Raw genomic sequence first — 22,659 nt, forward strand, 5'->3', positions numbered from 1 at the left:
GGGGGAGGGGGGTGGTGCACCGACCCTGACAGTGACACAGCCGGTCAGCTCGGGGCGTTATCATGCTGGGGGAAATGCTTAGTCAGCAGCGTGGTGGAAAAGCAATTTCCTCACTTTTAATAGATGGAATAATAACCACCACCACCCCCCACCACCATGACAGCCCCCCCTCCCCAACCCTCAGCCAGTACCCGGTTATCAAAACTCTTACGTTGTTCTTTGGGGCTGCAGATTCTGCATGCTCTCTTTGAGGAAGAGTTTTTCTCATATATATATATAAAATCACTCATTCCCTGTCCCCAAATAACCTAAAGATCTGAAAAATATGCATCAGTAGAAAACATTACATCACCACCACGTTCAGTGGGTACAGATATTACTGCACGTGAACAATGGCCCAGCGTAAGTCCATAACTGTAGGTTTTATATAGGATGACTATAGCATTCAATCTTCAGGTGCATGGATTCTGGAAGTACAAGCATGACCGGTGGGAAGCAGCTCCGTATCGATTATACGGGAGGTAGGAGTCATCCGTGGGGGCAAAGCATCTGCACAGCGAGATTTAACGAGCTGAAGAAGGCTTATACAGCAGCTGAGGATGTAACGGCAAGCATTCTCTCCTAGGGCAGCTCGCCCACAAATAAAAGCTTTTAATAACTGAAGTAGGTGCATAAATTTTGCTATTATTTCCAGCGAAAGGATCTTCAGAGCAAGTCCCGATATTTCGTACCCTTCAACATTCCCCACAACAGCTACGGCGCCCATGTGCACTGAAAATCACCTGTCCAGGTAGAACATCCTTTCCGGGAAAATCATTTGCAAATCAAGAGCTGCAAGACTTAAACGTAAGCAGGGGGAAAGGGCGCCGCCCTGCTGGCCGTGCATGACCCTGCCAGTCACTTCCCACTAAGCAGGGACCACAGTTTAGCCGAACGATCTAGACAACATATCTGAGTCAGCAACTGGCTTGACAAAAACGCTGAGTCTGGTCAGGCTGTATTAATGGAAGGCAGAGCGATAGCCAAACGCTGAGGCAGCTGCATGCACCCCTGTCATTGCATTAAGATAATAATGTCAGAACAAGTATATAAAAAATTTGCTAGTCTTGCTGCCCCTCCCACATTAACAGCCTGAATCCTGTTTCTACCCGATCAAACAACTTCTCTATTGGGATCCACTTGTGACTTGGACAAGGACCGGTCCCTGTAGCTCCAATCGCCCAACTTACATGCTCAGGGTATGACAGGCATAAAATTGGGATTCTCATTTACAGTCAAAAGGGAAAAATAAAATGGCGGCACACTGAGTAACGCAACATGTGACATTGGTGGCCACACCTTTAACCTTCAAAGACGGGCGGGGCAGGAGGTCACTTCAGAGGCGGGACAGGTTAAGGTCACTAAGGGGGAGAGTGGGCAGTGATCCAACTCACAGGGCAACCAGCTAAACACATCCTGCTCATTTTGTCAACCGTACTGGCCCGTGTCCAAGAATCCTGGAGCGAGAACACACACGCGGAACCCAAGGGTTGTGGGGCTTCATCCATTTTTTTTTAACGTTTGTTTTCTCAGGTATTAAAATGATTCTCCAGGTGAAATGAGTGCAAAAGGGAACATGCAAATCCTCCCAGCTGACAGTCTGGGTCCCTTCCGCAGGCACAGTCAGCACCACAAGCAAACCCGATCCTTGGTAGCACCTGAAATGAAGCCCTTTAAGGAATCTGGGCCTAATCTTAGTAGAGTTTTTAAAAGTTCTGTACTACTGGGAAATATCTTGAAAAATGCCACCAATCACATGTCCCAACCAGCATGAGTTTTCTGGAGTGTGAAGTACCCCACAGTGGAAACCTTAAATGTTTCCTCCTCTACTACAATGTAGTGAGGGACCCTGCTTTCATTGCGCCTCCCGTTGATTAGCGGAGGCTCTGGCCGTCATCTAAAGGTCCAGGATGGCCATCACATCTGCCCCCGAGCGCTGGCACTCCACGCCGTGGCCTCTTGACTTTGCAAATGACGCGCGGAAGTGCTCCTCAGCCAGCCCACTGAAGCCAATCGAATGTCTGCAGATTTAAAAGCCTCCAGAAGAGAGGGTACTTGAGATGTGCAAGGAAAGCCACAGCCAGAGGTCTCCATCTCGCACAAGAAAAGGCAGATCCGACAAATGAGCGACGCTTCATATCTGCCACAAGTTTGGCTTCTGACTCTGTGAAAATAGGCGATCCTGCCGCAGTGAAGGCCGCAGAGAAAGGCTCCATCTCCTTATCTGCTGGAGCCAGCACTTAAACCCATGTTCCTCCACCAAGGACCATCTCCCTACATCTGCCTCAAAGATCACAGACATTTCTGGTGTGGGAAAAAATCAGGGGTGCATTCCGGCGGCATGGCAACCTGACTCCGCCCACAAACCATGGCCCCAGGCACCTTGCGATGCAACCCCACGATGCCCTGACATAACCATGGCAACCAACACAGCTAACATGGCACTAGGTCACTATCTCATATAGGCAGTGTTCAAAGAAGCCATGTAGTAAAAAGGAAAAACAGAGATACAGTATAATGCATCCTGACCACATCTGTAACCTTAAACATCTCTCTGCGCACATTCATGAATATAGATTTTTCAAAGAGGACAAATATCCTTCACAAACTGAACGCTGTATAGCAAAAAAACTAAACAAAAAAGAAGCCACAAACACTGTAGGAACAAGAGCAGCTCAGCCTTGAGAAGGAACAAAGCAAACTCAGAAGAACCACAGAACACTGACTTACACTGACTCTTAAAAAGAGAGACAGCCATCACTCAAATTAGAATCGGAATCTCTGAGATCTCCTTGCAAGTTGGTACAGAAGTGACAAACAGGTTTTGTTTCAGGTTTAGAAAAGATTTTAATAAGTGAAACACCAGGTGAATAGGTTTACTATCAAAAGAATCATTTTGTGAAAAGAAATCCCTCAGCATGCATTTCATCCCATATCACCTCGCAGATCTGTAATCTCTCTCCTCAAGGAGCCTGAGAAGTTCTGTAGGAAGTTCAACACCCGTCTCTCCTTCCAATCACTTTATTCTACGTTAACACATTTGTGACACATTGTTTTGACTCCCAGATATAAAGGGGATAGTGAGCTGGATATAGCTGGATATAGCTGGATATTGCCCTGGTGACCCCTGCCCTAAGAAAACAAAAAGCATACACACATTCCAGAAATAAAACCATAAATAGCCAAATAACGAATGTTAAGCTTTTAATACTAGACTCGATGAGGATTGACAGACATGAACACGCACAAAACATGTCAGCAGAGTCAATTCCTAGATGACAAAATATCTTATAGCTCTTACGAAAATGACAGTGGGGTAGGTTTCAGGGATTTGAGCTGAGCATCCCAGCTGCACTTTAAAAGCACACACTCTAAACCGCATCTTTTTTAGGAGAGTTTTCAGCTTAATGCAGGGGTGGCCAATCTTATCCGCAGAGGAGCCGTGTGTATGCAGGTTTTTGGGATAACCTGTAGGTCAGCTGTTCAAACCCTTCAGGCAATCAGTCCTCTAATTAGTAATATAATTAGGGAGTTGCAGCGAAAACCCACATACACAGCGGCCCTTTGCGGATAAGATTGGCCACCCCTGGCTTAATGTATGACTTCCAGGATTTTTAGGGTAGTCTTTTACTTCACAACTTCAAGGGCTTCAAATTAGTTTGAGTTGTAACAAAAATGGCAGAAATAGCAATAGAACTAGTTTATTTGTTGTTGTCAAGTAACTACTTTAAGATAGCTAATACATATATACTACCACAAATAATGGATTAGGAGTGGAAAAAGGTAATTGCTGTTCACTCCAACTGATGAATGGCTTGACATAACACAACCAAAGCTAGATGATATGAGTCTCAGCTGAACGCATTTTTGAATGATAGGTACCTATTATTTCACTTAGAAGGCAAGACACCCATCTGCAATCTTAACTCAAATTCATCTAGCAAACTACTGACAAAACACATCACCCATCACTGAGCATCACCAACACGCTAAGCTAAATGGGGGCTCTCTCCCTGCTACAACGTCACAGACATGCTAAGCTAAATGGGGCTCTCTCCCTGTCTGAGCGTCACAGGCTTTCTTCCGGCTAAGCTAAATGGGGGCTTTCTCCCCGCTAAAATGTCACCGACATGCTAGCTAAATGGGGGCTCTCTCCCTGCCTTGAGCATCACAGAAACGCTACTTGGTGCTCATAGCTGTATCACGCCCATGCTATGCTAAATCTTTTTTCTTTGCTCTAAACATCACCGACACGCTAAGGTAAAATCGGGGGTCTCTCCCACCCTGAGCATCACCGACACGCTAAGGTAAAATCGGGGGTCTCTCCCACCCTGAGCATCACCGACACGCTAAGTTAAATGGGTCTGTCTCTCGGCTGCAGGCATCACCCAACTGACATTGAACTGTGAGAATCACCGACATGCTAAGCTAAATCTGCGCTCTCTCATGGATCTTCGCAAAACTAGCGTCGCTAGGCTGCTTCAGCATTCATTCCTACATGGAGACTAAATCCCAGTGACATTCCCATTTCCTGTGCAGGGACTGATCCCCAATGGGGAAGGGGAGGGATACAATACGATACAGCCTCTTGCGGGGATTGGGAAAGGGCTGTTATGTCCTCAAGGAGAATTCCCCCCCACCGATCTCCCTCAAAACGGCCACAGATAGCACTACCTCACCATGACAACCTGAGAGGCTTCAGGTTTTTCCCCCTGAGGGATGGGAAGAAGACTGGATAACAGGAGAGAATCAGGTCAGAAATCTGAAACCTTAAACCCTTTTTCTGCTTATAAGATTCGATCCGGGTATGAAAACCTGACTGAATAAGTGAAATAGGTCGGTGAAACTGTCATAATGCATGTATACATTGGTAATTTAGTGTTTTTAGAGAAGGGCATTTTTTTCTCTGAGATTTGGATTTATGGAAAGAAAATCTACAACGAAAAAAATTCTACAGGCAAAGCTCAAGCGAAACCAGCATTCATATCCAAGGAATGTCACATGCTATTAAGACGTACAGTATAAAATTCAAGAGGCCTGTTCCTTTGACTCCCACCTCTCTGCACTACCCTGGGGAGAAGTTGCTTGAAACACATCCATTTATTCAGCCTATTGGACTGCCAGCTCACTCTGCTAACGTCAAATGGGACCCCTGATACTCCAAGGATTGTTTTTTTAAGGGGAACACATCGGGTGATAAAGATGACGGAGACAGATGATGAACGTGGCACCGCTGGATGAGCTGCGGGCTGAGAAACGACCTACAGCCCACCCTTCAGCAAGGCCACGAGGTGAACCCAAATTAATGTCTCCATGGGAGCACTCGGCATGCTGGGAGAAGGCTTGCCGTTGGGCACTGGTTACACCCACGGTTTAGACTCCCATGTTCAGGATTTGAGGGGCCTGCGTGTGATTTAGGGACGCCATCCTGTGCCGTGTGACCACAAGCTCAACCGGGATCTGTAACACGCAGAGACTGTCATCCACATGGGACCCAGGGGAAAGAGGACGAGCAACGACACCCACTCCCTGCACGAAGAGCGTAGCTAACCAGGAAGAGAACTCCAAATTGGTGCTAAAAGCGCATGAAATAAATCCAATTAACACTGATGCTTGAAAAGAAAATGGGGCCAAGCAGTTTAAATAAGAAGAGGAAAGCAGCGGCCATCAAATAAGCAGCTTGGGGACGAGCATCGCCGAGAGGATTGGCGTTTGGGTGCTGAAAAGCCTTACGTGGCAAAACCAAGAGACACTTAACGGCACATGCATGTTAGCGCTCACTGCAAGGGGGTATCTTCTCTCCCTCCCAAGCACCAATGCAGACCCTCATGTCTCTCGTGCTATAATCACAGCCAAAATGTCACGCCAAGCCAATTCCCGCCCTGCGGAAGGATTTTACCCATCAGCCCCTGCTCTGCCCGCTACCGACACCTCGCAGCAGGGGCAGAAGATGTAGATGTGCTCATTTGCATATTTCCAGAATTCTATGACACTGCTAATCTGCCACTCAGGCTGTGACTAATCAGGAAACGGAGCATTTTTCACGTCGTTTGCAGGTGAAGCAGCGCTAGGCTGTATTGGTATGACACTGGAGCACTTCATAATTCTTTGTTTTTTCCTGGAAGGTTTATTTACCTATTCACAATCCTCTCAAGTCTCTTAATACCTGACATTTCCAAAAATAAAAAATAAAAAAAATCAATCATTCCTGTAACTATCGAAAGACATTAAGTACTTCCTGTAGCTCTGAAAGAAACATTTAGGCATTTAGTGTTGGGTTTTATGCAAGGTTTTCAGACATATCAGGCGCAAGCTTTTAGACGACTTGGCAACCGTACAAAAACCTTAAATTCTCACCCGCGATCCATAGTTAAACGCCTTTAACTCCCAGAGACGCATCGATCCCTAAGCGGAGGGGAGGACTTCTGCACGACTGTGAAGGAGATCGCGGTTTCCTGTTCGCTCCTTAAGAGGGCTTAGGCCTAATCGCCGCTCGACACCCCCAGTCATTCACGATATGCTTTGAGGAAAACGAAGCCTTCTTTTTGAACGGAATGCCGGCATCACTTCCATCTCTTGGCGGTGAGTTAACAAGACCAAGGCTATATGACCAAGACTTACAATATAAACCCAAAAAATACAATTCACCAGAATAACACCTGATAGACATACAAGACTAAGCTTAGCAAGAGACACATTATTGCATTAGTAGGGTTGCAAAGGGGTGGTAAATTTCCAGAAACTTTCCATTTCATGGGAAGTTAAGCTGGGAAAGTTGGAAACTTTCCATGGGAATTACCAGGAATATACAGAATAGTCATTAAATTTCCTCCCCACAAACACTACAGGTCCATTTCTGTGGTAGCAGATCTAGTATTCATCAGAAGAGACATTGAAATGACAGCTGTTCCAACTCCACATTCTGCCAGTCATGCTCGACGTACAAGTGCCACCTACCCTCCACCCAGCTGCACTCACTCCAAACTCCAATTAGAAGGAGCCACTAATTAATCTCAATGGAAATTAGCAGCCATTGTGCTCAACAGCAACATAAGCTTCCATTTTTAATGATTTCCGTCATCACCCAAGCAAAGAATGAAGAGACGGTTTTCAAAAAAAAATTAGTGTCTTTAAGGCACTGAGTCACGATGAGGCAATTAGTCACGTGGGACCTTACTCCAGATGTGCCATCTGACACCGTTTGCACTTTGTGGTATCATTAGCATAGCTGTGCCTTTCATCACCATCACGATGAAGGACTCAAAAACGAGTCCAGAAGCAATCACGTTTCTAAAGATAAATGCCACCGTGGCTCCTGCGGGCCGGATCCCCAGCCTCGGCCCGTTTGTGGATCCGTCCACTAGAACCATCACATTAAAAATCAGTGGATCAGCATCATGACACACATTAATTCCAGCCTCTGTAGGCAGGCAGGCGTACACACACACACACACACACACACACACACACATACATAGACACAGACACACACACACATATGATTTATACTCCTGAAAGCAGGAGATGAGTAGCAGCCCTGGTGAGATATTCATTTGACCACAAAGCTGACTAACCCCCTATCTGGAGATTTCGCATTTTTAACCATATCGATTCACCCCGGCCAGTCAGTCGCTCCCAGTTCAATGCAGAATCTCACCGCAAGGTGACAATAACATAGCATGGCAGAACATTCCGAATCGCGTATAATCGGCCACAGCCAAATCTCAAAGAAGGTTTTACACCTAAGCCGGAGTTTAACGGCGTTGGCGATTTATGAGAAAGGTATTCATCTCGAACCGAAGTCATGGGAACATGCCTCTGTAGGCTTGAAGCCTGTCAAGGATGACTGCGATGCATTGGAATGAGCACGCAATCTAAATGAACCAAAGAAAAGTACACAGACAGGCGCAGGAAGGGAATTAATTAACATTTTGCTTGGAATTTTTGACTTGAAAACTGTACATTTATATTAATGGGTCTTACCCATTTTACTGTCTTTGGCCCAAGTCTGGTGATGCCTGTGAAGTGTGTCACCCCTAATTTTCAGTTAGAGGTTACTGAAAATAATGTTTTTTCTCCTCCATCCAAGTTCATGAACCCCAGGTTAAGAAGCCCAGATTTACATGGATATAGAAGAACACTGGGGAATGCTGAAAGGGTTTTCTTTCTTGAAGGAAATGCGGTCTCAAAATGTGATCTTTGATGCTATTTGAAAAGAAAAGGGGACAAAGTTGCTTTGCTGGATTAAATTTACCCATCTAACAAAAAACCCAAGACGTATCCTCCATTTAAATTCATTTAAAATTCCACAACAGCGACTCACACTGTTTTAAAGTCATTTAAGACATACAAGTGACATCCTTACCTGCTGCTTAAGATGCCAGAAAATGACACGTTTTCCCAGAATTCAGCAGGCAAGCAGGGCTGATGTAACAAACCAGGCACCAAGATCTGTTAAAAATATTCAGCAGCTTTATGCAAAAGGCAGCAGCATAAGCATACAGGCCCCAACCAATCAGAGTCGTGCCAAAGCTTAAAGTGATGAAGGGAATCAGATAGTAACACACACAGATTGATAAGGCAGACACAGTAAATGCGTCAATGGATGGGCAACCAGCACCAAGTCCAAACGTTGGTCTCTGGAGGCAGGTAAGAATGGTCAGCCTGTCCTTCCAGCAGGCCAAAATTGCACGGAGTGGGGGACACTTAAAGGTCAATGGCGGCAAACCCCCCCCCCCCCCCCCCTCACCAAGCTGGATAGTGTTGACACCTCTACGCGCGCAACAGGAAAATCAGACTGATGCATAAACCAACAAAAACAACCGCGAGATATTTCTCGGGATTAGGGGGATGTGGAAAGTGCTACGAAGCTCTGAAGGATGTTGTCAAAGAGCAGGAGGAAGGAACGAAAAGAGGAGGAGAGGGGACCCATCAGAGCGAGCGGCACGTCACTCTGCACGGAGTCGGGGATGACGAACGCAGCACTGCGGTTGCAAGGGAAGGAAAACCTGTCAAAACTGTGTCAGGCAGAGAAGAAAGGAGACCACGTAATTTCCTAGTCAAAGATTTTTACACTTAAGTGTACAGCATCCTTTGTCTAATGTTCTTGGTGAATATGTGCATACTGCATATTTACAGGTATGAAGAAGATTTTATGCATCAGAGTTGAAATTTAAGTGAAAAACAAAATACTGTGGTCGTGACTGTAGTGAGAGAATGACATATGGATCATGGGCCTGAAAGAAAGTCACATGACAGACCATGTGATCTAAGCATACGCAACCATTAGCATATCAGTGCCTCTTCAAATGCAAATGCTAACGATTACTGCCTTTCATTCCACAGGAGGCGGAAGTCTTCAGTTCATAAGAATAAGCCTTCTTCATGGTGCTTGAAGCTGGAAAAAAAATCTAAGCAGCGGCAATACAGCAGTAAATGGATAGAAATTAAACTTGGTTCGGCACAGATGCAGAAACTCTGCTCAGCACACTTGAAGTTCTTACTGGTACTGGTACTTCAAGAGATATTTATCTTAAAATGCGCAGAAAAACATTACAGATACTAACTGGACAACAAACTCGAGTGGCTGAGATGAGATCAAATTTTACTCATCTGCCTTCAGGGGGAATTTCTGTTGCCCGGTAGCATTACAAGAGTAAACAACTCCCTGCACCCACCTCAAAGGAATCAAAAGGAAGTGAGGGTACAACTGAGCCGGAAACACGGAATATGCATAATTTAGTGGAGATGGAACAATAGACCATGGGGTTGGTGTCCTTCAGGTTGGGTGGAGCAAGGAACAGAGAGACCAGAAGCGATGAGCAAATAAATGTCAGCTGAAACAAAGGAGCCCCTGAATGGCTCAGTCATGCATTTCCGAGAGACAGGACAGTGGATGACGGTGCAGAGAGGATAGGCCTCATTCAGCAAGGAGCTGTTCCCACGACCCTTTCCAAGAAGTACTGGTGCTGTCCCATGACGACATTAACTTTCCTCAAAATTTTGTTCAACCTGTTATGCCGCCTAACTCCTTCGCCTTGATGTTACCTCCCCAGTGAACCGTAGTGGAAAAAAAACATGACACTAGTTACAGCAGAAAACATTCAAAATCTTATTTAGCAGATGGGAAAACAGACACATTAGCAACTTGAATGCACGGCACCTTACTGGAAGAAGGGGATTACATCACAAAAAAGGCGGGGAAAATGGCGACAAACCCAAAAACAATGTGTGCATCAAAATCACCAAACATGCGAAGACCATGATAATGAATTAACTGTTCAGCATGAGACGTTAAGCAGGAATCCCTTTCTCAGGAGCTAATCCAGCACAAAGCAGAGGGCCAGGGCGTCATCCTCATGTGGTTTTATAATTAGCAGTTTTTATGTACCAGCATGAAAGCAATATTTATAATTGTTATTATTGATTTATGTTGCCCAACCATGTACTGAGGTCCATTAGTGGCACAGTTTTTCCCCACGTTTTCAAAGAGCTGGCTCAGTTTGTTAGAGATAGTTTTGCCAGCCATGTGCTGGTTTACGGAAAGTGAACGCAGTAGCTAGTTTTCCATTAAAAACTGTCACACACAGAGATAGCGGTTCTATATCAGTCCTGAGGTCCACTGAAACTTCTGCTCTTCTCACGGCTGTCGCGTGCGACGACTGCGCTCGCTGCAGCAGCTCCACAACCTTTTCTGCTTTTTTCATTGCGAGTTAAAACTTCCACTATGTCACTTTTTCACATTTCCAACAACTCTGCATCCGTCACCGTTTTTTCTTCATGTTCTTTCTTGCGGTCCTCGCGGGTGTTTCACAAAGCAGGATTTCTCAGTTGGTGGAGATTGTCCAATAACAATGCTCCTTACCTAAACTGTAACTGGACTGTAACTGACTTCGAGCTTAAGTTAGCCCGGCTCTCTCTGCTTCGTGGAACATCCCCCTTGTCTTACGGGTCATAACAGGATAACGATTGTACGCAGTGATCAGGTTCGCAACCTTTACTTTACAGCTGTCTGACTTTGCAGTGTAGCTGTGGCTGCTCCGTATCAGCTGCTTTGCAGTCAGCTACAGTCCAAGCTCATAGCAAACAAGTCGGTTTAACATTGATGTTGTTCGGTAAAAAAAAAAAAAAAACACACAAAAACAGTCCATTCAGTCAGAATTAAATTGTCTATTCTCGTTATTGATTTTACGCATTTTAGCACTGGCTAAGGCTTTCATGCAAGGAAGATTTACATTCGCTCTGTTGGTTTGCTTTCAACTGACCCCGTTACCACGGTGAATTTACAGTAGGCTACCTCCTCTGCACTGATTTTGCCATTATCTAGATATGCTTAGCCAAGGTGTACGTCCTTAATCGCTGGCAGTGGGCCTGTATTTGGCTCAGGGTGTGCCTACTGGGGAACTCCGCTCTACAGCAGAGAAACCAGAAATGGTACCAAGGACATCCCTAACAAACCTCACTCTGTTTTTAAGCACCTTTTGACGCCTGGACAAAGTCAGCAGCATCAGCATGAGGTCTACCATCCTACCTACCAGCATCCTCAAAAAAATTGCCTCAAAAAATGCCTTAATTTTATTCATTACAATCAAAAGACAGAAAAAGACACTTCATTAGGTTTATTAATTTATCTCAACTTTATAGCCTCAAAAATATATACAGTAAATACCAATTGAAAATGAAATGCTTTTCATATTAAAAGGTATGCAATTTAAACATCAAAGCACACCCAGGCACACACACATATACAAAAAAAAAATCTATTTATTCTTGGATAATCTCCAAGTTCCTATTTATATGCAGTAGTGTTTCAAGTATGCAGCTCTTAAAGGTATTAAAAAGAGGTTTTCAGCGTTTATTTTTGGCGGAGAGTTTAAACTAATAAAAATGGCAGCGAAGCATAACAGTTCCATGTCAGAAGCATTATCACGAAATGCTGTTCGACAGTCAAACCTCAGACCATTCAGGATCATTCAGAATTTCTCTTTGAGCACCCAAACAGCATGGAAGAACGTGCAAGTAACTAGAAACGGCAGCCAGACAAATGACATTAACATTTCAGGCAAAAGTAATTTTACTTCCATTTCCACCACATTAGACCTATGATGCCAAAAAACAGACAGCAGCTAAAGCTGGATCTGAACACCATCTATATTAATGACATGTGCTACACTACGATATTCCGGCAGCACCTAGTCCTGCAATGTAAAGTGACCATATGTCACCATGTCATCCTATCCTGGTTACGCAGTGACACAAGGAGCAGGATTTGACCTTTTACCTCTGACTTCGGCATTCAGTAACCTCCCTGTGGCTGCTTTGGGCCTAAACGCTCCCCTTACTGCCTCTCAAAGAGCCCTCAAACACAAATGAGAAGCAGGTACCACCAGTGATCAAAAGCAAATTGCTTGAAGAAAGTCAGTAATTCAACAAACAGAGAGGATGGTAGCATTAGGCTTTAAAAATAAAAAAATGCATTTTCATGCAGATGATACTTCAGTGACGGCGCAACCATTAAAGTAACAGAAAGCCCCTTGAGCCAGTAGTAGGCAGAAGACCACGATCATTGCAGGAGTGCCGAAGAAATACCTTTGAAAAGCATTGCCTTTGAATCTTAAACCTTACAAAGCACAACGAGTACACTGTCACTGGATTGGACTTTGTTTTGTGTTCATCCACTGGAGAGCACTTACGACAAGACAAACGTTCATTCTTTGCTGTTCAGCCAGCTTCCGCATGCAGCCTCTGGTGGTGGGAAGGATGACAAGAGAAAGACAACAAACAAACACGGCATGAAGGCAGATGTATGCTTACGCACGGGTCCCTGCCCACACACAGTCACACACCTACCCTCCTAAAGAGGTTATGGTTGAGGCTCTGACACTGCACTACAGAACCCATACAACTAGAAACAATGCTAGTCCTACTTTAGCTTAGCTTTAGCGTGGTTTAATGGTCACCAGGGGCTAAATTCTGTGCATCGTAACTTCAGACTAGACATCCTTTCCTTGAGGGGAAACATGAAAGTGTAATAAGGAATGATGCATTGCTTTTGGCTGACCCCAATAAGACAATGTGGCTTACAATCTGTTAGATGGGCCATGAGGAGTGGGGAGGAGGGAATCCAGGGGGTATCAATCTAGTCCCAACACTCAACGGATTCATTATAGCAATCATTTGGAAAGAAAGAGTGACACCTGGCTTTTGCAAGTATAAAAGATTTACCGACTGGGCTGCTTTCCCATTATTGGCTAATGTTTACCTGCAGTTCAGCAGAAGACTTTAATAGACCCAGTGCAGAAAAGCTACTTTTGGACACAAATCAGTTCTACGACTGCTCAATACACCACGACACCTGACACTTTGGGTCTGCTCTATGATAGCCAGGTGCAGACTAGACAGGAGGTGTCAAATCCAACTGTTAAGCCTCTTGGAATGTGATGGAAATGCAAAAGACAGCGGTGACAAGAATGAAACAGCTCTTGTCGTGACGAGTGTAGTATTAGCACAGACAGAATGACGGACCTTTCCAAATGACAAGCATAGCATTAGCACAACAGTGTGAGGAGTATAGCTTTGGCATGAATAGACTGTGTGACCTCTCCCAATAATGAGGGTAGCATAAGCACAGGCAGAATGAGTGAGCTCTCCCAGTGACGAGTGCAGCATTAGCACAGGCAGAATGAGTGACCTCTCCCAGTGACGAGTGTAGCATTAGCACACGCAGAATGAGTGACCTCTCCCAGTGACGAGTGCAGCATTAGCACAGGCAGAATGAGTGACCTCTCCCAGTGACTTGTGTAGCATTAGCACAGGCAGAATGAGTGACCTCTCCCAGTGACTTGTGTAGCATTAGCACAGGCAGAATGAGTGAGCTCTCCCAGTGACGAGTGCAGCATTAGCACAGGCAGAATGAGTGACCTCTCCCAGTGACTTGTGTAGCATTAGCACAGGCAGAATGAGTGAGCTCTCCCAGTGACGAGTGTAGCATTAGCACACGCAGAATGAGTGACCTCTCCCAGTGACGAGTGTAGCATTAGCACAGGCAGAATGAGTGAGCTCTCCCAGTGATGAGTGTAGCATTAGCACAGGCAGAATGAGTGAGCTCTCCCAGTGATGAGTGTAGCATTAGCACAGGCAGAATGAGTGACCTCTCCCAGTGACGAGTGCAGCATTAGCACAGGCAGAATGACGGACCTTTCCAAATGACAAGCATAGCATTAGCACAACAGTGTGAGGAGTATAGCTTTGGCATAAATAGACTGTGTGACCTCTCCCAATAATGAGGGTAGCATAAGCACAGGCAGAATGAGTGAGCTCTCCCAGTGACGAGTACAGCATTAGCACAGGCAGAATGAGTGACCTCTCCCAGTGACGAGTGCAGCATTAGCACAGGCAGAATGAGTGACCTCTCCCAGTGACGAGTGCAGCATTAGCACAGGCAGAATGAGTGACCTCTCCCAGTGACGAGTGTAGCATTAGCACAGGCAGAATGAGTGAGCTCTCCCAGTGACGAGTGCAGCATTAGCACAGGCAGAATGAGTGACCTCTCCCAGTGACGAGTGTAGCATTAGCACAGGCAGAATGAGTGAGCTCTCCCAGTGACGAGTGCAGCATTAGCACAGGCAGAATGAGTGACCTCTCCCAGTGACGAGTGCAGCATTAGCACAGGCAGAATGAGTGACCTCTCCCAGTGATGAGTGTAGCATTAGCACAGGCAGAATGAGTGACCTCTCCCAGTGACGAGTGCAGCATTAGCACAGGCAGAATGAGTGACCTCTCCCAGTGACGAGTGTAGCATTAGCACAGGCAGAATGAGTGAGCTCTCCCAGTGACGAGTGTAGCATTAGCACAGGCAGAATGAGTGACCTCTCCCAGTGATGAGTGTAGCATTAGCACAGGCAGAATGAGTGACCTCTCCCAGTGACGAGTGCAGCATTAGCACAGGCAGAAAGAGTGACCTCTCCCAGTGATGAGTGTAGCATTAGCACAGGCAGAATGAGTGAGCTCTCCCAGTGACGAGTGCAGCATTAGCACAGGCAGAATGAGTGACCTCTCCCAGTGACGAGTGCAGCATTAGCACAGGCAGAATGAGTGACCTCTCCCAGTGACGAGTGCAGCATTAGCACAGGCAGAATGAGTGACCTCTCCCAGTGACGAGTGCAGCATTAGCACAGGCAGAATGAGTGAGCTCTCCCAGTGACGAGTGCAGCATTAGCACAGGCAGAATGAGTGAGCTCTCCCAGTGACGAGTGTAGCATTAGCACAGGCAGAATGAGTGACCTCTCCCAGTGACGAGTGCAGCATTAGCACAGGCAGAATGAGTGACCTCTCCCAGTGACGAGTGCAGCATTAGCACAGGCAGAATGAGTGACCTCTCCCAGTGATGAGTGTAGCATTAGCACAGGCAGAATGAGTGACCTCTCCCAGTGACGAGTGCAGCATTAGCACAGGCAGAATGAGTGACCTCTCCCAGTGACGAGTGTAGCATTAGCACAGGCAGAAAGAGTGACCTCTCCCAGTGACGAGTGTAGCATTAGCACAGGCAGAATGAGTGACCTCTCCCAGTGACGAGTGTAGCATTAGCACACGCAGAATGAGTGACCTCTCCCAGTGATGAGTGTAGCATTAGCATGAGTGGAATGAGTGACCTCTCCCAGTGATGAGTGTAGCATTAGCACAGGCAGAATGAGTGACCTCTCCCAGTGATGAGTGTAGCATTAGCACAGGCAGAATGAGTGACCTCTCCCAGTGACGAGTGTAGCATTAGCACAGGCAGAATGAGTGACCTCTCCCAGTGACGAGTGTAGCATTAGCACAGGCAGAATGAGTGACCTCTCCCAGTGACTTGTGTAGCATTAGCACAGGCAGAATGTGTGTCCTCTCCCAGTGATGAATGTAGCATTAGCATGAGTAGAATGAGTGACCTCTCCCTTATGAAAATTCACTATGGTTTCCTATGGTTTTTATGTAGTAACCATAGTTTTACTATGGTACCTCATGGTACTTTGGTACTACCCATAGTACTACCATGGTTTGGAAAGACCATGGTAAAAGAAAGACCATGGTTTATGACCAAGATTATACTAGGGTTTAACTGTAGCGAAACCATGATAAAACCATAGTCATGGTTTCCATAGTTACCCAAAAAACCATGAAAAATGACAAACCATTGTAAACCATGGTTATTTAATCATAGTAAAACCATGGTTAATTTTTGTAAGGGCTCCCAGTGATGAGTGTAGCATTAGCATGAGTAGGAGTGACTTCTCCCAGTGATGAGTGTAGCATTAGCATGAGTAGGAGTGACTTCTCCCAGTGATGAGTGTAGCATTAGAATGAGTAGGAGTGACTTCTCCCAGTGATGAGTGTAGCATTAGCATGAGTATGAGTGACTTCTCCCAGTGATGAGTGTACTGTAGCATTAGCATGAGTAGGAGTGACTTCTCCCAGTGATGAGTGTAGCATTAGCATGAGTATGAGTGACTTCTCCCAGTGATGAGTGTACTGTAGCATTAGCATGAGTATGAGTGACTTCTCCCAGTGATGAGTGTAGCATTAGCATGAGTATGAGTGACTTCTCCCAGTGATGAGTGTAGCATTAGCATGAGTAGAATGATTAACTTCTTTTGACATGTGTAGCATTTGCAGAAGCAGAATGAATAACCTGCATTATGTAAGTCTAGCATCATAGAAATTAATAACCTGCTCCTGATGTGAGCATCATTAGTGCGATAAGATCAACCTATTTCAAATCAGTAAAAAAAAATTTAAATCATATGTATGCCTGCTATTTAATGCTAGTAATCATCACAGAATATATAAGCTAAAATGCTTATATATAATATATATAACTAGTAAATGTAGAGAAACTTAAAATGTATAAAATGTAGCTATTATTTAGTTAAATTCAAACTGAGCTAAGCTGTACAAAAATGGCAAATAAAATGTGTGATTTTACTTTTGATTAAGAGAACAGAACGATATTCTGAATAATAACATGCTTTTCCATCAGGCTAATAAAACAGTCCACGCCAGGCATTTTAACAGCTAAGCAACCTACCACCACAACAGCCATCAGACCCGGTACCAGTCTAGCCAAAACCTAGATGAACTGATCCAATACAACCATGTACAAGTCGCTCAATAAAAGGTGAAATTCAGTCGAGTGCTACTCTGTAAATGAAGCCCACCCAGACCAGCCTGCATTGATCAGCAAAGCGAGATGCGGCATCCCAGATGCTCTCGGTCTTGTAAAGGCGTTAGCTGCTGCACCAGCATTTCTAGAGAGTTCCCCACCTCTTACACCAGCTGGGAATTCGTACATTCCCTTAGAGACGCCCAGGGAACTTCGAAGCCGCAATGCCGGTGCCATCGCATCCAGTTCCTTCTGTTACACCAAAGGACCTCCAGAACCAGACAGTGTCTTACATGCCACATTTCTGGCAGTTTCCAGCCACCTCACAACGATACGGCGCTCCAGGGGAGCTTTCTGTAACCTCAGTTACCTCAGTCACTTGTGGGAGCTGGAAGAAGAAGCTATACAAAGAAACCTTCACGAAAATGTTCTGAGGGCAGAAGGAAAAACGATTGGTTCAGAGAGATAACCAAACAGATTGTATAGGAGGTGGGTCCAAGCAGCTAGAGGAGGCAGGATCAACCAATCAGATGCTTCGGTCCCACCTTTCCGTTACTTTAGGCACCTCAGTCACAGGAGGCAGAGGCTGTACAAAGAACCAGATAATGGAGACACCAAGGTGATGTATTGAAGGCGTCCTATCCAGAGTAATTGGACGACTACGGCACACCGACTCCAGAAGCTGCACAAGATGACTAATCATAGATGATGGCCATATTATAACCAATATGCACCATAAAAACAAAATTAAGTTATAACTCTAATTAAAACCTATTACTCAAGAATAACCCAAGAATACCAAAACCATTTGAGGCCTCCATAAATACCTGATAGACTAGCCGTAAAAATTCAACCATCCCCGAGGCAGAGAAATAAAAACAGGCGAAGAAAATTGACCCATGCCAAGTGTTAGTGCGGGCATTTTGCGAAGAAAGCAAGGGTGAATCTCAATATGCGTACTTGTCGGTACTTGTGCACCTTGTTACATCATCTTCCAGTGACAAAGACCAGTTCCAATACTAAGAATACACGAGTACATGAGGATGGTAAAAATTCCCGGATGTTGGTCTTGTGTCCCCCCCCCCCCAAATACCAAGGATACATCGGTTGCATCCTTGCCAAACATAATTGAAATTGATTTATTGCTCCCCAAGTTTATTGCTCCCCAAGTTCATTCTTGGAAGGCAAGTTATCAAGACCAGTCCTGCCAAGACCACAAGTACGGCCTTTGCGTTCTTGGTGTTGAATGTTTGGGCATCAGACATGTGTGAGGTCACTGCAGTTAGTGGGTCCTCCGAGTCGAACAACATTTCAAGTGGGTAGGCAATTAATTACGGCCCCTTGAAAGCTGTAACATCAGGCTGGATGACTAATGTTATCATCAGACAGGTGCCAAAGGCCGTGGCCCCCACATGGCCCAGGTGACAGGCGGGACCTTCCTCCAACTCAGCTTCAGCTGCCGACGTTCTGGGACTCGCCAACTGTGTGAAGCACTGAAGCGGTGAAGCGGAGGCAGAAATGCTACTGAAGAATAAAAAAGATAAGCTGATAAATGAAAACGTAATTTCCTTTTTTCTCCGTTTGATGAACTCAGATCTTAATACCAAGACACAAATTATATTTCAAACAGTTTTTATGTTCTTGCTCATTTCCCTTTTTTAGTTTTTTTTCTCTCTCAGGATTGAACATCAAATTGTCCTTGTTATTACCATGACCTACAATGAGAGCACTCGTCGTCAGCCGTAATGGAAATATTAACTGAATTTCTCTGTCACGAATTTCTTAGAGGAATCGGTTGTCTGTTAAACCCTGACCCAGCGTTCGACGTCTGGAGTCTCGCTTTCGGTTTCTGCCAGGATCTGAGGTACTCTAAGAGAGCACCATTACCAGTTTGGTGCTTAAGCATCTGATCAGCTAAAAGGACTTCGGGCATTTTGGGAAGAAAAATCTAATTAACTCAGCATAGCAGGTCTCGTCTCGGGTGCCCACATCCTAGAGAGGATCCACGCAGAGGGCTGCGTGAGCTGAAAAGTGTGAAACAATATAACTTACACAGTATAAAACTTCTCCAAGCAATGAGAAGAAACCTTTGCGAACAGCAGACTGGTTTCCAGTACATTCATCTAAGGCCAACTAGCTCCCTAATACTAGAAGGACTGTCACTGAACAAAACCCCAGTATGACAACTTAAATATATTAACAGAAATGCATTCTGGGTACAGTGATGTACAAAGCCCTAAATGCTTTGCAAACATATTCGAAAAGTACAATATACTAAACCTAAATACACCGAACGGCTGACTGCGGGCATTATGACAAGCTGAAGATATGCTCAGGGGAAGGAATTAGAATTTCATTTAATTTATTTTCATAATATTCCTCGCAGTCTGGAAAGGCCAATTAATCCCGTCATAAGTCTCACTCTCAATGCGCAGCACCCACGGCAACTGCGGAGTGGTGAAGGCTGCTATCACCTACCGCTAATGCTCACTTTCAATACACGTGGTCCACCACTGACCCCCCCCCCCAATAAATCTACAGGCATCATATCAAGCACATAAGACCGTTAGAGCCGCTGTTCCGCCCACAGAACTGAAGGTGGTGAGCTGACAGCAGACGACACCACGAGATTGGGAGAGGGGCCTAGTCTGTACCCCACCAAAACCAGAGCCTGTATGGCAGTCTCCGGACTTCCCTCTCACAGATGGCGATCGAACGTGCAGGACTGAACATGGCAGCATGGCGGCGGGGTGCACCGTACTTTGATTAATGCGCCGCCAAGAGTAATTCTGTTTCTATTAATTATTACTTGAGGAAAAAAAATAAAGACTGGATCCAACAGCTCACTCTGAAACCAGGAGAAAATACACTATAAAACAGTGTTGTGACCTTGCCATCTGATCTATGATTTGTAGACAAAAGTTTGAGATGTGCAGATTCCAAAGATTTATACATTTTATATCTACCTGATATGCACGCTTTTTACACATCATTTTATGTAGCAGCAAAGGTACCAAACCAACAGGTTAAGCACCCTATACCAGCTAGAGACAGAAACTCCCAGACTGGTAATCAAAGACACAACCTCCTCTTCCGGTGCTCAGTACAGTGATAATCACTGTAATAAGTGCCACCAGCTGTAATACCAGCTGTAACTGCTGTCTGTGGCACCTTACCTCTCTCTGGCCCCCACAGGGTATGAGTCACTGATGCATGGTGCAGCCCCATCGCCGAGGTGGGTTCTGATGTTAGGGACTCAACGGGAACCTTGGCCAGGTCCACCTCAGCGTGGGTCCGACTCTGCTTTGAGAGCCATCTGCAGAATGGATGTCACAGACCCCGCCCAGCCGTGCACAGATTTACCTAACGGGCACGGCGGAGCGACTTAAATCCGGAATCTCCCCAGAGGGGTGAAAGGCACTGATAATTACGAGCCAAAAATGACAGCCGAGATGACAAGTCGCGAGATCAGTGTAATACGCTTTAAGACGCAAAATCTCCAAACATAATCCATAAAGCGTGTATCAGATTTGCAGTTTACACTGTATATGGAAACACTGTGTGCGTCCCTAACTGTTAAGTCTGCATACATTCCCGTGTTGTTTCCACAAAAGAGCTCTTTGCAACACGGGCAAAGTTAAGCCATAACTGATAATACTCTTCTATGACCTTTATTTCTGCTGCCTTTGAAGAATCACGTGCTGAGGGAAATGCAAAGACACATTCTGAGCCATTTTCATTCTTCCTTTTATTCGCTTTTATTTCAAAATAACATTAAAACCTCTCTTTTTTGCCGCCTGTATATTGTGTCCTTAAATAGCACGACCACTCGGGAATATATTTGCATTCGAGGTTGTAACTTTTACGTAGGCTGTTGTATTTAAAAAAATGATACAACATACAGTAATATCGTACTACCCGATCTTTTGTGTAGCATGTTTGTTTTCCGTGCAAAAAAGGGCAAATCCTTCACACCCACCCCCAAAACATAACACGATAGTGATGATTACCACGATCCATGCCCAAAACCTACACAAACGTAGTAATTTACCATGCGCTGCCATTTCGCTCTGTGCCTCCACAATGCATGGCACAGATACACCCTACCGACTGTCAGTGACCGGCTTACACCCCGACGGATCTTAAATTCAGACACCGACAGCGATGGTTCCCCCACATTCAAATCAATTCTCGTGGTCACACCCCTACCTTTAAAAAACCACACACCTAAGATGGTACTGGTTTCCTGTAAGCCCCTAACAAAAATACGACCACACAGACACATACAAAAACCACAATAAGCACGATCTATGTACCAGAAAGATAACTTGCGACCCTGAACCTACACTGAACCATGCGTTTCGTCCTCAAAGTAACACTGGACGGACGGTTCTGTACCCGTGCAGCCCGGAGCGGACGAAGTGCACGGAGCATCTGCTTACGGACACGGCATGGTGCTGGATGCACATCCCGCAGCCCCTTATCTGTTTGCAACTTGAAATTAAATCATGGCGCGAATGGTAAGCAAACACATTGTCTTCACACCCCCCTTCAAATAAGAACAATCAAAGCAGATTGACAAGCCTGCGATCGCATAGTAACTTTGTATACCGTGGCACCGGTCCCGATCACAGCTGTAAGGAACTGGAGCAGCCCCCCCCCCCCTTTCCCTACAGCCAGCTGATTCCGTGCAAAGCGTGTATCCACTTTAAAAATGAGAGCCCAGCTCCCTTGCTTACCTGTCTCATCGTCGGCCTGAAAGCAAGCCGGCATGTTCTTTTTCCAGCCAGGCATCTCCTTTGCAGTGTTTGCATTCAGGTATGTATTTCTAAAACATAAGCCCTTGGCGCATTCCAGCCTCGGCGCGCAGATCTCGGTTCCTACCGCCCCGGCTCCTCGTTTTTGTGGCCGGTGTAATTCAACGCCGCTTCTAGCTCAGCCTCGTTATGGAGTGAGGGAGCCACGGAGGACATGACAAAGGAGGGGAGGGCGACGGAGGGAAAGGAATTACGGCATGACGTGCGTGTAGTTGTCGGGGCACGTTTTTTTTCCTCCTTCTATCACTTATCTGAATTAACATCTTTTTCACTGGGAGAGCAGAATGCCTCGGAATAGCAGTCGTTTAGATATAAGTGATGGATCCCTGGATTGGGGATTGGTGCGCTCCGTTATGCGAGACAATACGTATGAGTCCATTCATCCAGCGTGATGGGAGGTGTGTCAGTCGATCGGAAACAAATTTAACCCAAACCAAGTTGTGTGTTTGATCTCTTAAGGACCTTAAGCTGCATATCGTGAACATTCAGTAGCAGGAGATTGTGAAGCGGGGAAGGAGGGGTTAATGTACATATCAGCAAATAAAATGCTAAAACAAATACATTTAGAACGGAAAACCAAAGTATTAAAATAAGTAGTAGCTGCAGTGCATGGGACGTCGATTTCTGCTCTTTCGTGCTGTTTTCTGGCTTCTCAAAACAATTTCA

The 22,659-nt window shown here is 45.4% G+C and overlaps 1 protein-coding gene across 1 annotated transcript in view; it reads right to left on the reverse strand.

Annotated features, from left to right (window-relative positions):
• The window catches only part of LOC111844331 (glutamate receptor-interacting protein 1-like), an 81,083-nt gene extending 58,719 nt beyond the window's left edge, over positions 1-22,364 (reverse strand). Inside the window, exon 1 of the mRNA XM_023812702.2 lies at positions 21,916-22,364. Coding sequence (XP_023668470.2) covers positions 21,916-21,970 — 55 coding nt within the window. The 5' untranslated portion in view covers positions 21,971-22,364. The remainder of the gene's footprint in view (positions 1-21,915) is intronic.
• Positions 22,365-22,659: the final 295 nt, after the last annotated feature.

The sequence above is a fragment of the Paramormyrops kingsleyae genome, chromosome 3, assembly GCF_048594095.1.
Source record: "Paramormyrops kingsleyae isolate MSU_618 chromosome 3, PKINGS_0.4, whole genome shotgun sequence".
Taxonomy (NCBI): Eukaryota; Metazoa; Chordata; class Actinopteri; order Osteoglossiformes; family Mormyridae; genus Paramormyrops; species Paramormyrops kingsleyae.